At 49.6% G+C, this 13,096-nt stretch overlaps 1 protein-coding gene and 1 non-coding gene across 2 annotated transcripts in view; one reads left to right on the top strand and one right to left on the bottom strand.

The window, feature by feature from the left end:
* The first annotated feature begins 290 nt into the window (after positions 1–290).
* The window catches only part of LOC105483005 (integrin subunit alpha L), a 53,503-nt gene continuing 40,697 nt past the window's right edge, over positions 291–13,096 (top strand). Inside the window, exons 1-9 of the mRNA XM_071084403.1 lie at positions 291–504; positions 1,838–1,940; positions 2,904–2,998; positions 3,111–3,178; positions 6,117–6,234; positions 6,356–6,486; positions 8,747–8,892; positions 11,171–11,303; positions 11,457–11,607. Coding sequence (XP_070940504.1) covers positions 444–504; positions 1,838–1,940; positions 2,904–2,998; positions 3,111–3,178; positions 6,117–6,234; positions 6,356–6,486; positions 8,747–8,892; positions 11,171–11,303; positions 11,457–11,607 — 1,006 coding nt within the window. The 5' untranslated portion in view covers positions 291–443. The remainder of the gene's footprint in view (positions 505–1,837; positions 1,941–2,903; positions 2,999–3,110; positions 3,179–6,116; positions 6,235–6,355; positions 6,487–8,746; positions 8,893–11,170; positions 11,304–11,456; positions 11,608–13,096) is intronic.
* Positions 10,483–10,543, bottom strand: LOC112426918 (U7 small nuclear RNA). Its single transcript, XR_003018307.1, has one exon. It is a non-coding gene; the product is annotated as a U7 small nuclear RNA (small nuclear RNA).

The raw sequence follows: 13,096 nt of genomic DNA on the forward strand, positions 1-13,096 counted from the left end.
TTTTATTTTCCTTCCCTCATTCTTATTCACTGCTGCATAGCATTCCATTGTAATTTTGCCACCGTTTATTGGACTAGTCCTCTGCTGAGCTTTACAGAGCCCTTAGGTGGGATGTTAGTGAGAAACCATGTCAGCAGTGGAGATAGTCATCTCCCTGCTATGCTGTCAGCTTTTGGATGATGTGAAAATGCAAGCAGGCACAGGAAATGTCTCTAACTTGCTTACACTTCCTCCCTGAACCCTTGCGGTTTCACAACTCCTGCAGGCACGCCTCCCTCCCCGCCTGCCAGTGTCACCAGCCTAGTGCTTCTGTGAGAAAGTACCATTGTAAGAGGCCAAAGGGCATGATCATTTTCCTCTTTCACCCTGTCTAGGTTGCCAGCAAATCCCACGGGCCTCCTGACGCTGCCCCTGGGGACACAGGTCCCTTGAGTGCTGGAAGGATGAAGGATTCCTGCATCACCGTGATGACCATGGCGCTGCTGTCTGGGTTCTTTTTCTTCGGTAGGCAAGGGAGGAGGCAGGGGAAGGGACATGTGTCTGTGACCAGAGAAACTGCAGAGCTTGGTGGAGCTGGAGAAAACAAGGAGCTCCCCCCTAAAAGTGGAATTGGCCTTAGGGATACGGGGCCCAGGGATCTTGGAAGGAGAAAGTGGGGAATGGGGAAAGAAAAGAAATAAATAGGCAAGGGGTGGAGGCAAAGATAGAGAAGGGAACATAAGAAGGGGCAGTGGGTTCTTTAAAAAGGCAAATGGGGCTGGGTGCTGTGGCTCACGTCTGTAATCCCAGCACTTTAGGAGGCTAAGGTGGGCAGATTACTTGAGGCCAGGAATTTGAGACCAGACTGGCCAACATGGCAAAAACCTCATCTCTACTAAAAATACAGTAAAATTAGCTGGGCCTGGTGGTACAGGCCTGTAATCCCAGCTACTTGGGAGGCTGAGGCATGAGAATCATTTGATTCCAGGAGGCGGAGGTTGCAGTGAGCCAAGCTTGTGCCAATGCACTCTAGCCTGGATGACAGAGCAAGACCCTGTCTCTTAAACAACAAACAAACAAAAGGCAGATAGTTAATGAGTAGCTAAAGCTGGGAGGAGGGTGCTGGGTTCTGGGGCCACCCGTGGTACCACCTCTGTGCGTTTTAGGCAAGTCCTTTCCCCTTTCCAGCCCCACACTCTTCATCTAAACAAATGAAGGCCTGGCCTCCATGACATTCTAGGATGCTCTGAACTAAACTCCACGGCGGGAGAGAAAGCAGGGCGGAAAGGACAGCCTGGGTGTGCCAGGGCGCCTGGGCAGGCCGACTGAGGGGGAAGGGGTCTGGGATCTACCCGCGCTCCGAAAGACTGGCCCTGTGGGGTGGGAAGGCAGCCCCCCAGGGATCAGGGGAGCTACAATCTGAGACTGTGGGAGGAGGCGCCTGGGCCCCATGACCGCAGAAGTAGGTGGCAGAGGCGCACCCGGCCCTGGGGCATCCCCATCTTGGCCTCTGCCTGGGAACCTGGCCACCCTCTGCCTTGGGGCCCCTTGGGTCTGCTCCTCTCTCTGGAGCCTCTAACTTCTCATCCTTCCTTCTTTGCAGAGAGGCCAAACGGGAAGTTGTGTTCTCAGGCCCTGGGAAGAGCTTTCAGAGCTCTAGAGGGGCCGGGAGTTGCTCCTTCCATATTCCCCAAAGTTAACGCCCTGGAGGGGAAGCGCAGGGCGCGGGTCCGCTCTGCCCGCCTGGGTGCGGGCGGCCTGGGGAGCGAGAGCCAGGTGGGTCTGGGATCGGCCACCTGCCGGGCACGTGCAGGGCGGGGGTCCGTGGGTCGCAGCTGACGCCCCTTGCCTTCCTCAGCGCCGGCCTCGAGCTACAACCTGGACGTGCGGGGCGCGCGGAGCTTCTCCCCACCGCGCGCCGGGAGGCACTTTGGATACCGCGTCCTGCAGGTCGGAAACGGGTGAGCTGTGCCCCGCAAATCCTCCTCCTGATGCCCGCCCTGGGGCAGCCCCCAAGGGGCGGCTCTCCAGGGGTTCCCGTCTGGAGGAGCCTGTGGTGGGTGGGAATCCTCAGAGATAGGAGTGAGGGATCAAAAAGCGGGACACAGGCGATCAGGGAGGCCATGGAAGTGCAGAACAGGGAAGGATCCCAGCCCGCAAACACTTCGCATTGCCCAGTAGGTTCCTGACACTCCCTTACTTCCCTGCGAGTGCCTGGAAGCCAGGAGTTTGTTCTCTCTTACTAACCCTTCTTAGATATACCACCGCCCAGCACACAGTAGGTAAGCCACGAATGGCTTTTGAATCAAGCACTGAATGAATGAACCTGTCATGAGACATTCTGGCGGATCATTCTCTGGGCCTCAAAGACTGTAAATGCAAAGGAACCTTAATTTTCTAGGATTTTGGCATTTGGAATTATTTCTCTGGGATTCTGTAGGGAAGAGGTGAGGATGGAGGCACCTTCCTTTTTTTTTTTTTTTTTTTCCTGTTTGACACGGAGTTTTGCTCTTGTTACCCAGGCTGTAGTGCAACGGTTAGATCTCGGCTCACTGCAATCTCTGCCTCCCAGGTTCAAGCCATTCTCCTGCCTCAGCCTCCTGAATAGCTGGGATTACAGGCATGCGCCACTATGCCGGGCTAATTTTTGTATTTTTAGTAGAGACAGGGTTTCACCATATTGGCCAGGCTAGTCTCAAATTCCTGACCTCAGGTGATCTGCCCATGTCGGCCTCCCAAAGTACCTTGGCCTCATGCCAAAGTTACAGGCATGAGCCACCCCGCCCGGCCGCAGGCACCTTCTTGAAGGGGAATGGTTGCAGTGCTTGGAGAGATGAGGCGGGAAATCTGAACCTCCTGAGCAGGCAGGAGGAGGTGGGTACAGATCTGGGCCACTCCCTCTCACAGGTGAGATTTCTCCCCAGGGTCATCGTGGGAGCTCCAGGGGAGGGGAACAGCACGGGAAGCCTCTATCAGTGCCAGTCGGGCACAGGACACTGCCTGCCAGTCAGCCTGAGAGGTGAGTAACTGGGGGGTGAGCTGGGAAGAATGGGATCTTGGGGAATCTGAGGCTGGCCCCAGCCCACCTAGATTGCCTGAGCTCCTCCAGACCAACTTTCTGGTGCCTACAGGTTCCAACTATACCTCCAAGTACTTGGGAATGACCTTGGCAACAGATCCCACAGATGGAAGCGTTTTGGTAAGAATTTTGTACAGTGGTGTTATCAGAGCCTGTGAAGCTCGATCCAAGTAATGAGAGAAGAAAAGAGGAAGAATGTGGACAAAAGTTCCCACAGACAGTCAAAGGCATCAGAGTCAATTAGTGTTTATTGAGAACCAATGATGAGCCAGCTTTTTTGTTTTTGAGACAAGGTCTCATTCTATTATTCTATTGCCCAGGCTGGAGTGCAGTGGCGTGATCACAGCCTCACTGTAGCCTCAACCTCCCTGTGCTCAAGTAATCCTCCCGCCTCAGCCTCCCAATTAGCTGGGACTATAGGTGCATGCTATCATGCCCAGCTAATTTTTATATTTTTTGTAGAGAGAGAGTGTCACCATGTTGCCCAGACTGGTCTTGAGCTGAAGAATCCTCCTGCCTCAGCTTCCCAAAGTGTTGGGATTACAGGTGTGAGTCACCACACCCAGCAGAGCCAGCTATTTTCAAGAACTTACCTCAGTTTTCTTCCAGATATGAAATATCTGTGATCATTGATATGCAATATGATTTTTAGTGGTATACAAGCTTTTAATGTTTTCATGGTTATGAATTTCTTTAGTGGCTTATTAGAAAAAAATCTATGACAAGCACATCAAATTTATAATTTCCTACATCATATTGCTTAGGAAGGCTGAAGTTAAACAAAAATTTAAAGGAAACTATTAAGAAAATAAAAGTATGCTCATATGGCAGATATTGTGAAGTATTACACAAATGCCTAAAGTTTAGGAAACACTGCCTTTTTTTTTTTTTTTTTTTTTTTGAGACAGAGTTTCACTCTTGTCACCCCGGCTGGATTGCAGTGGCATGATCTCGGTTCACTGCAAATTCTGCCTCCCGAGTTCAAATGATTCTCCTGCCTCAGCCTCCAGAGTAGCTGGGATTACAGGCGTATGCCACCATACCCGGCTAATTTTTGTATTTTTAGTAGAGATGGAATTTCACCATGTTGGTCAGGCTGGTCTCGAACTCCTGACCTCAGGTGATATGCCCACCTCGGCCTCCCAAAGTGCTGGGATTACAGGCATGAGCTACTACACCTTGTCACTTTATTTCTTTTAACCCCGCAAGACACTCATATGAGATAGGGATCAGTGTACACATTTCACACACGAGGAAACAGGACCAAAGGATTAAGAGACTTGACCAAGGTCACGTGGTTGTAAAGTGGTAAAGTCAGGATTTGAATAAAATTCTCATTTGATCCCAAGTTCATTGCTGTTTCCAGCCAGCATCCTTCTGTGTGAGAGATAGAAAACTGAATGAAATACTGATCCGGTGTTTAAGTAGAACTTGTTTATTTAGCTATTATATGCCAGGCATCAGGCTAGGTTCTGACAGGGGAAGGGGAGTGAAACACAAAGTTGATGAGGCCAGGCCGGTGGCTTATACCCGTAACCCCAGCACTTTGGGAAGCCAAAACTGGATGATTGATTGAGGCCAGGAGTTCAAGACCAGCCTGGTCAACCCTGTCCCTACAAAAAAAAAAAATGTTTTTTTCATTAGCTGGGCATGGTGGCACACGTGTGTAGTCCCAGCTACTCGGGAGGATCAGTTGAGGCCAGGAGTTCAAGGCTACAGTGAGCTATGATCACACCATTACACTCTAGCCAGGGAGACAGAGTGAGACCTGTGTCTAAAAAAAACAAAAGCAAAACAAAACAAAAAGATGACCATGATACGAGCCCAGACTTTGAAGAAATTGCAATCTGGCAGGAAAGGGTCATAAATGAAAGAAATTACTTTGGGAGGCCGAGGCAGGTGGATCGCTTGAGCCTAGGAGTTTAAGACTGGCCTGGGCAACATGGAAAACTCCAGCTCTACAAAAAAATTAGCTGGGCATGGTGGCGTGTGCCTGTAGTGCCAGTTATTTGGGAGGCTGAGGTGGGAGGATCACCTGAGCCCAGGAAGTTGAGGCTGCAGTGAGCCATGATTGTGCCACTGCACTCCAGCCTGGGTGATGAGAGTGAGACCCAAGAAGAAAGAAAGCAAGGAAAGAAAGAAAGGAGGGAGGGAGGGAGGGAAAAAGGGAGGGAGGGAGGGGAGAGGAGGAGAGAGAGAGAGAGAGAGGAAGGAAAGAAAAGGGAAGGAAGAAAGAAGAAAAAGAAAGAGGAGGGAAGGAAGGAAGGAAAGAAAGAAAGAAAAGGCCGGGTGCAGTGGCTCACTCCTGTAATCCCAGCACTTTGGGAGGCCGAGGTGGACAGACATAAGGTCAGGAGTTTGAGACCATCCTGGCCAATATGGTGAAACCCCGTCTTTACTAAAAATACAAAAATTAACTGGGCATGGTGGTGGGTACCTGTAGTTCCAGCTACTCAGGAAGCTGAGGCAGGAGAATCGCTTGAACCTGGGAAGCAGAGGTTGCAGTGAGCCAAGATCACGCCACTGCACTCCAGACTGGGCGACACAGCAAGACTCTGTCAAAAAAAAAAAAAAAAAAAAAAAAGACGGAGAAAGAAAGAGAGAGAGAAAAAGAAAGAAAAGAAAAAGAGAAAGAAGAAATAAATAAACAAACAAACAAATAAATAAATGAGGGGAGGGGGAAGGAAAGGGAAGGGAAAAAGAAAGAAAGAGACACCGTTTATTCTGGGAATCTTGATAATTTGATTCGGCTGGAACACAGAAAGAGAGATTGAGACCAGGAGAAGATAGGCCTGGAAATGTGGGGTCGTGCCCAATGTAAGCCCCGCTAAGGAGTCCAGACTTTATCCTACAGGCGGTGAGGATCCATTGGCATAGAGCATTGGTAGGATGGGAGGGATGGACACTAGAGACTGTGGAGGTGCACATTCCTTGCCTTGGTAACCAGTTGGATAGAGGAAGTGTGAAAGGACTTTGAACGTTCTTATTCTTGGTTGATGGTGCCCGGAAGACACATAGCAAATAGGAGACCCAAATCTTTGGCCTTTGCTTCCTTTAGGCCTGTGACCCTGGGCTGTCTCGAACATGTGACCAGAACACCTATCTGAGTGGCCTGTGTTACCTCTTCCACCAGAATCTGCAGGGTGCCATGCTGCAGGGGCGCCCTGGTTTTCAGGGTAAGGAACTGGGGACTCAGTGGGTAAAAATACCTCCAAGTGGCTGCCCCTAGGGAGAACCAGCATGGGCGGTCAAACACCAGAGATGCTTCATTGGGTCCCTTGCGTCTGGCCTCTGCAGAATGTATCAAGGGCAACGTAGACCTGGTATTTCTGTTTGATGGTTCGATGAGCTTGCAGCCAGATGAATTTCAGAAAATTCTGGACTTCATGAAGGATGTGATGAAGAAACTCAGCAACACTTCCTACCAGGTAAAAATGCTAGTTAGGATTCTTGGTTGCAGGCAACCAAGAATGGCTTAAACCATGAAAGGAAATTTTAGTATGTGGTATCCTCAGAGCCTATGGGCATGGCTATAACTGGGCCTCTGGAAGGGATAAGAACCAGGGAGTTGAAGGCTTCTAGGAGTCTCTCTAGTTCTCATTTCCTTTTTTTTTTTCTTGAGATGGAGTTTCACTCTTGTTGCCCAGACTGGAGTGTAATGGCACGATCTCAACTCACTGAAACCTCCGCCTCCCAGGTTCAAGCGAGTCTCCTGCCTCAGCCTCCCAAGTAGCTGGGATTACAGGCACCTGCCACTATACCCAGCTGATTTTTGTATTTTTAGTAGAGACGGGGTTTCACCATGTTGGCCAGGCTGGTCTCAAACTCCTGACCTTGTGATCCACCCACCTTGACCTCCCAAAGTGTGGGATTACAGGCATGAGTCACCGTGCACGGCCTTTTTTTCTTTTTGAGACAGGGTCTCACTGTGTCCCCAAGGCTGGAATGCAGTGACACAATCATAGCTCACTGTAGCCTCAAACTCCTATGCTCAAATGATCCTCCCAAGTAGCTGGGACTACCCGTGTGCACCACTGTGTGTGACTAATTTTTATTTTTTATTTATTTTTATTTTTTATTTATTTTTTTGAGACGGAGTCTCGTTCTCTCGCCCAGGCTGGAGTGCAGTGGCGCGATCTTGGCTCACTTCAAGCTCCGCCTCCCGGGTTCACGCCATTTTCCTGCCTCAGCCTCTGGAGTAGCTGGGACTACAGGCGCCCACCACCATGCCCGTCTAATTTTTTTGTATTTTTAGTAGAGATGGAGTTTCACCGTGTTAGCCAGGATGGTCTCGATCTCCTGACCTCGTGATCCGCCCGCCTCGGCCTCCCAAAGTGCTGGGATTACAGGCATGAACCACTGCGCCTGGCCCATGCGTGGCTAATTTTTAAATTTTCTGTAGAGATGGTTTATCATTGTGTTGCCCAGACTGATCTCAAACTCCTGGACATCTCAAGAGATCCTCCTGCCTTGGCCTCCCAAAGTGCTGGGGTTACAGGCATGAGCCACTGTGCCCAGCTAGTTCTCATTTCTGTTTCTTTTTGAGTCTTTGCTTCCTTATTCTCTTTTCTCAGTCTCTGTAGACTGGCTCCCTTAGCACCTTTAGACCACATGGACCTATGGAAAGCTCCTAAGTTCACATGTTAAAGTTCCAAGAGGGCTTTTTACCTTTCCCTCAGCCAGCGCCTCCCTTTGCAAATTCCCAGTTCTCAGAGAAGAAGCTCTGGCTGACCTAGCTTCAGTCAGGTGTTGATCCCTGGCCCAGCCAACTGTGTCTAGTTAAGCAGGGTCACTCAGCAGAAATATGGCTACTGGAACCCATCCCTGTCAGTGACATAGGTGGACCCAGAGAATAGGAGCTCAACACACAGTATTACATGAGGGAGCAAGGTTTATTTCGTTTTATTTCTGTGCTTATTTGTACATTGCCTCATTTTCAAAAGAATTATCTAAGGCAAGGATGTGGAGTTGAGTTGCCCAGGTCCTGCATAAGAAGACATTGAGCCAGGCACAGTGGCTCACACCTGTAATCCCAGCACATTGGGAGGCTTAGCCGGGAGGATCACTTGAAGCCAGGAGTTCGAGACCAGCCTAGGCAACATAGCAAGACCCCATTTCTACAAAAAATAAAAGCTAGCCCAGTGTGGTGGCATGTGCCTGTAGTCCCAGCTACTTCGGAGGCTGATGAGGGAGGATGGCTCGAGCCTGGGAGGCTGAGGCTGTAGTGAGCTATGGTTGTGCCCTGCACTCTAGCCTGGGAGACAGAACAAGACCCTGTCTTGAAAAAGAAGAAGTAGAGTTTGGGGCTGGGCACTGTGGCTCACGCCTGTAATCCCACACTTTGGGAGGCCGAGGCAGGTGGATCACCTGAAGTCAGGAGTTCAAGACCAGCCTGACCAATATGGTGAAACACCGTCTCTACTAAGAATACACACACACACACACAAAATAGTCAGGTGTGGTGGCACGTGCCTGTAATCACAGCTACTTGGGAGGCTGAGGCACAAAAATCGCTGGAACCCGGGAGGCAGAGGTTGCAGTGAGCCAAGATCATGCCACTGCACTCTAGCCTGAGCAACAGAGCGAAACTCCATCTCAAAAAAAAAAAAAAAAAAGAAAAGAAAAGTTTGGAACAGACAAATGGAAAGGGATATATAATTGAATATCATTTCTTCCTTCCTTTTCTAGTTTGCTGCTGTTCAGTTTTCCACAAGCTACAAAACGGAATTTGATTTCTCAGATTATGTTAAACAGAAGGACCCTGATACTCTGCTGGAGCATGTAAAGCACATGTTGCTATTGACCAACACCTTTGGTGCCATCAACTATGTCGCGTGAGTTCCCTTTTGCAGGAGAGCGCGTGTCCAGTCATTTGTTCTGGGTGATCTACCCTCTTCCAGCTGCAGGGCACGGGAACTCAGTAGGTAGGTACAGCAAGGGGCAGTTTATTGTCTGAATTAAAGTGGAACAATTTTACTGCAGGTTCTTTTGGTTGTACATAACAGAAATCTACTCTGTACTAATTAAATCCAAAAGAGAAACTCTAAGCCAGGTGCACAATCTGTAATCCCAGTGCTTTGGGAAGCTGGGGTGGGAGGATCTCTTGAGCCCAGAAGTTTTTGTTTGGTTGGTTGATTTTTGTTTTTGTTTTTTGAGACGGAGTTTTGCTCTTGTTGCCCAGGCTGTAGTGCATTGGCACGATCTCGGCTCACTGTAACCTCCGACTCCCAGGTTCAAGCCATTCTCCTGCCTCAGCCTCCCAAGTAGCTGGGATTACAGACCTGTGCTCCCATACCGGTCTAATTTTTTTTGTATTTTTAGTAGAGATGGGCTTTTACCATGTTGGCCAGGCTGGTCTCAAACTCTTGACCTCAGGTGATCCACCTGCCTTGCCCTCCCAAAGTGCTGGGATTTACAGCACTTTGAGTGCTGTAGTCCCAGCTACTTCGGAGGCTGGGACTACAGGTGTGAGTCACCACACCGGGCCTATGAGCCAGGAGTTTGAAGCTGCAGTGAGCTATGATCACACCATTGCACTCCAGCCTGGGCAACAGAGCAAGATCCTATCTCTAAAAAATAAAAAATAATTTAAAAATGAAGAGCCAGGACACCAGTGTGGCTGGAGAGAAATAAGTGAGAGGGGGAAAATAGTAGGTGATGAGGTCGAAGAGATCATGAGGGTCTGGATGGGTTAGTGACTTGGAGGCCATAGTGAGGACTTTGGCTTTCCTCTGAGTAAGATGAGAAGTCATTAAAGGTTTTGAGTAGAAGAGTGATGATCTGATTTATGTTTTTTAAAAGATCCCTCTGGCTGCGGGGTTGATATTAGACTGTAGAGGGGACAAAGGCGGGTAGAAGTGATAGGTCCAGTTAGGACGCTATTGAAAAATCCAGATAGAGACAATGGTTGTCTAAGCCAGGGTGGAAATCCATGAACAGGACCCGCAATAGGCCCATGTCTGTGTGGATGGAGATTGGAGAAGCATTTTGCATCCAGATAGAACCAGAGGTCTTGATAGCAGGTGTTCGTGGGTAAGACAGTTCACATCTCGCTGCTGTTTCAGCAAGAGCTACGGCCAACCCAGCTTACTCAGAGGGAGGTTGTGGACAAGGCAGGAATTTTCTTTTTCTTTTTTTTAGAGTCAAGTCTCACTCTGTTGCCCAGGCTGGAGTGCAGTGACGTGATCCTAGCTCACTGTAGCCTTAAACTCCCGGGCTCAAGCGAACCTCCTGCCTCAGCCTCCTGAGTAGGGACTACAATCACACACCACCATGCCTGGCTAATTGTTTTCATCTTTGTAGAGTTGGGGTCTTGCTATGTTGCCCAGACTGGTCTGGAACTCCCAGGACAGAAAACTTTAGCCTTGGCCCATCTGGTGTTCAGTTCTCCCTTCTTTGTTTATTTTTTAAATTTTTTTGAGGGTGGAGGATTTTAGCAAAAAACAGAAAGCCTGCTAGACAAAATCTAAAAGAGCTCTAACAGTAGTTCTCCCTCCTTCATCTCACATGCACAAGCACCTCCTCTGTGCTGGGAGCCAGAGATACAGCAACAAATCCAACATGGTCCTTTCCTTGAGGAGCTCATGGTTTAGGGGGAAAATTGATAGAGAAGTCTTGGTAATTCATTGGGTTCACTGCTATAGTAGAGATCCGGAGGCGGGCTGGGTACTATGGGAAGGCAGAGGAGGTGCTGAAAGAGTTTGCTCTGGAAGAGTGACTCCCCAATTTTCTTAAGCTGTGGGACCCTCTCTTCCACATTGAAATCTCACTTGGATCAACATCTGTAACTGATTAAAGAGTGGTGGCCATGTGGTTGCAATGGAGGGTGGGAAGCCCAGAGTCATTCCTCACAAAACCTCCTCCTCCTGCCCATGGGCTCTGGGACACTCTCTGGACTGCCCAGGATGCAATGTGAGGACCACTGGTCCAGAAGGAAAGGGGTGGCAGCAAGGAGGTTTAGAGGTGACTGCTGCAGGCTTGGAATCCCGGCCTGGGAGATCCAGGAAGGGCTTTTGCGTAACCAGTATGGCGGTGACTTGATGAGCAGGTGGGGAAGGAGACCTCAGGCCCTGGTTTTGGGGAGTCTCTCACCTCCTCCTTTCCTGGACACAGGACAGAGGTGTTCCGGGAGGAGCTGGGGGCCCGGCCAGATGCCACCAAAGTGCTCATCATCATCACGGATGGGGAGGCCACTGACAGTGGCGACATCGATGCGGCCAAAGACATCATCCGCTACATCATCGGGGTAGGGTCCCGGCTGCTTCCTACATCTCGCCTTCCCTCTCCTCTTTCTGAACCCCAGGCCCCTTTCTTCCTGGAGCCAAACTCTTGTGAAAATAATGGCAAACTGGACTGAGGTTTGGGGGATTTCAGCTCCTCACTCTCCTCTCCCTCACAGATTGGAAAGCATTTTCAGACCAAGGAGAGTCAGGAGACACTTCACAAATTTGCCTCAAAACCTGCGAGCGAGTTTGTAAAAATTCTGGACACATTTGAGAAGCTGAAAGATCTATTCACTGAGCTGCAGAAGAAGATCTATGCCATTGAGGGTGAGTGACAGGCCCTGGGAGAGGGCTCGGGAGGCTGAATACAGAAATTCCCCTGGGACATCAGGCCAGGCTCAGCGGATCACGCCTGTAATCCCAGCACTTTGGGAGGCTGAGGCAGGTGGATCAATTGAGCCCAGGAGCTTGAGACCAGCCTGGGCAACATGGAGAAACCCCATCTATACTAAAAATACAAAAAATGGCCAGGTGTGGTGGTGAGTGCCTGTAATCCCAGCTACTCAGGAGGCTGAGGCACAAGAATCTCTTGAACTCAGGAGGCAGAGGACGCAGTGAGCCAAGATTGCACCACTGCACTCCAGTCTGGGTGGCAGAGGAAGACTCCATTTCAAGAAACAAAAAACAAAAACGGCTGAGCGCGGTGGCTCACACCTGTAATCTCAGCACTTTGGGAGGCCGAGGCGGGCAGATCACCTGAAGTCAGGAGATCGAGACCAGCCTGGCCAACGTGGCAAAACCCCGTCTCTACTAAAAATACAAAAATTAGCTGGGCATGGTGGCACATGCCTGTAATCCCAGCTACTCAGGGGGCTGAGGCAGGAGAATTGCTTAAACCCAGGAGGCGGAGGTTGCAGTGAGCCGAGATCACGCCATTGCACTCCAGCCTGGTAGGCAACAGAGTGAGACTCAGTCTCAAAAAAAAAAAAAAAAAAAAAAAAAGAACAAAAGACCTCCCCTAGGACATCATATTAGAAACACAAAGAATAATAAGCACTTACTGAATATCTGATCTTGTGCTAAGGGCTTACCTAAATAAAACAGACCTTTAGAAGGAATTTAGGAGAGGGTCATTTGGGAGCAGCCTCTGTGATCTTCCTTTCTCTTCCTTCTTTCTCTCCTTCCTTCCTTCCTCCCTTCCTTCCCTGTCCCTCCCCTCCCCTCCTCTTCTCTTCTTTTCTCTTCTCTTTCTTTTCTATTCTTTTTGGGTTTTTTTGAGACAGAGTCTCGCTCTGTTGCCCAGGCTGGAGTGTAGTCACACGATCTTAGCTCACTGCAAGCTCCACTTCCCAGGTTCACGCCATTTTCCTGCCTCAGCCTCCCGAGTAGCTGGGACCACAGGCGCCCACCACCACGCCCAGCTAATTTTTTGTATTTTTGTATTTTTTAGTAGAGCCTCTGCACCTGGCCTCTTTTCTTTTTTGCTTTTCTTTCACAGGGTCTCACTCTGTCACCCAGGCTGGGGTACAGTGGCATGATCACAGTTCACTGCAGCCTTAGCCTTCCAGGATCAGGTGATCCTCCCACCTCAGCCTCCCAAGTAGCTGGGACTATAGGTGTATGATACCACACCTGGCTAATTTTTTTTTTCATTTGGTACTTTTTGTAGAGGCAGGGGTCTCACTATGTTGCCCAGGCTGGTCTCGAATTCCTGGCCCCAAGCAATCTGCCCGCCTCGGCCTCCTAAAGTGTTAGGATTATGGGCGTGAGCCACCACACCCGGCCCTCTGTGATATTTCTTTCTGAAATTCCATCT

Source organism: Macaca nemestrina, chromosome 18, assembly GCF_043159975.1.
Source record: "Macaca nemestrina isolate mMacNem1 chromosome 18, mMacNem.hap1, whole genome shotgun sequence".
In the NCBI taxonomy this organism is placed as follows: domain Eukaryota; kingdom Metazoa; phylum Chordata; class Mammalia; order Primates; family Cercopithecidae; genus Macaca; species Macaca nemestrina.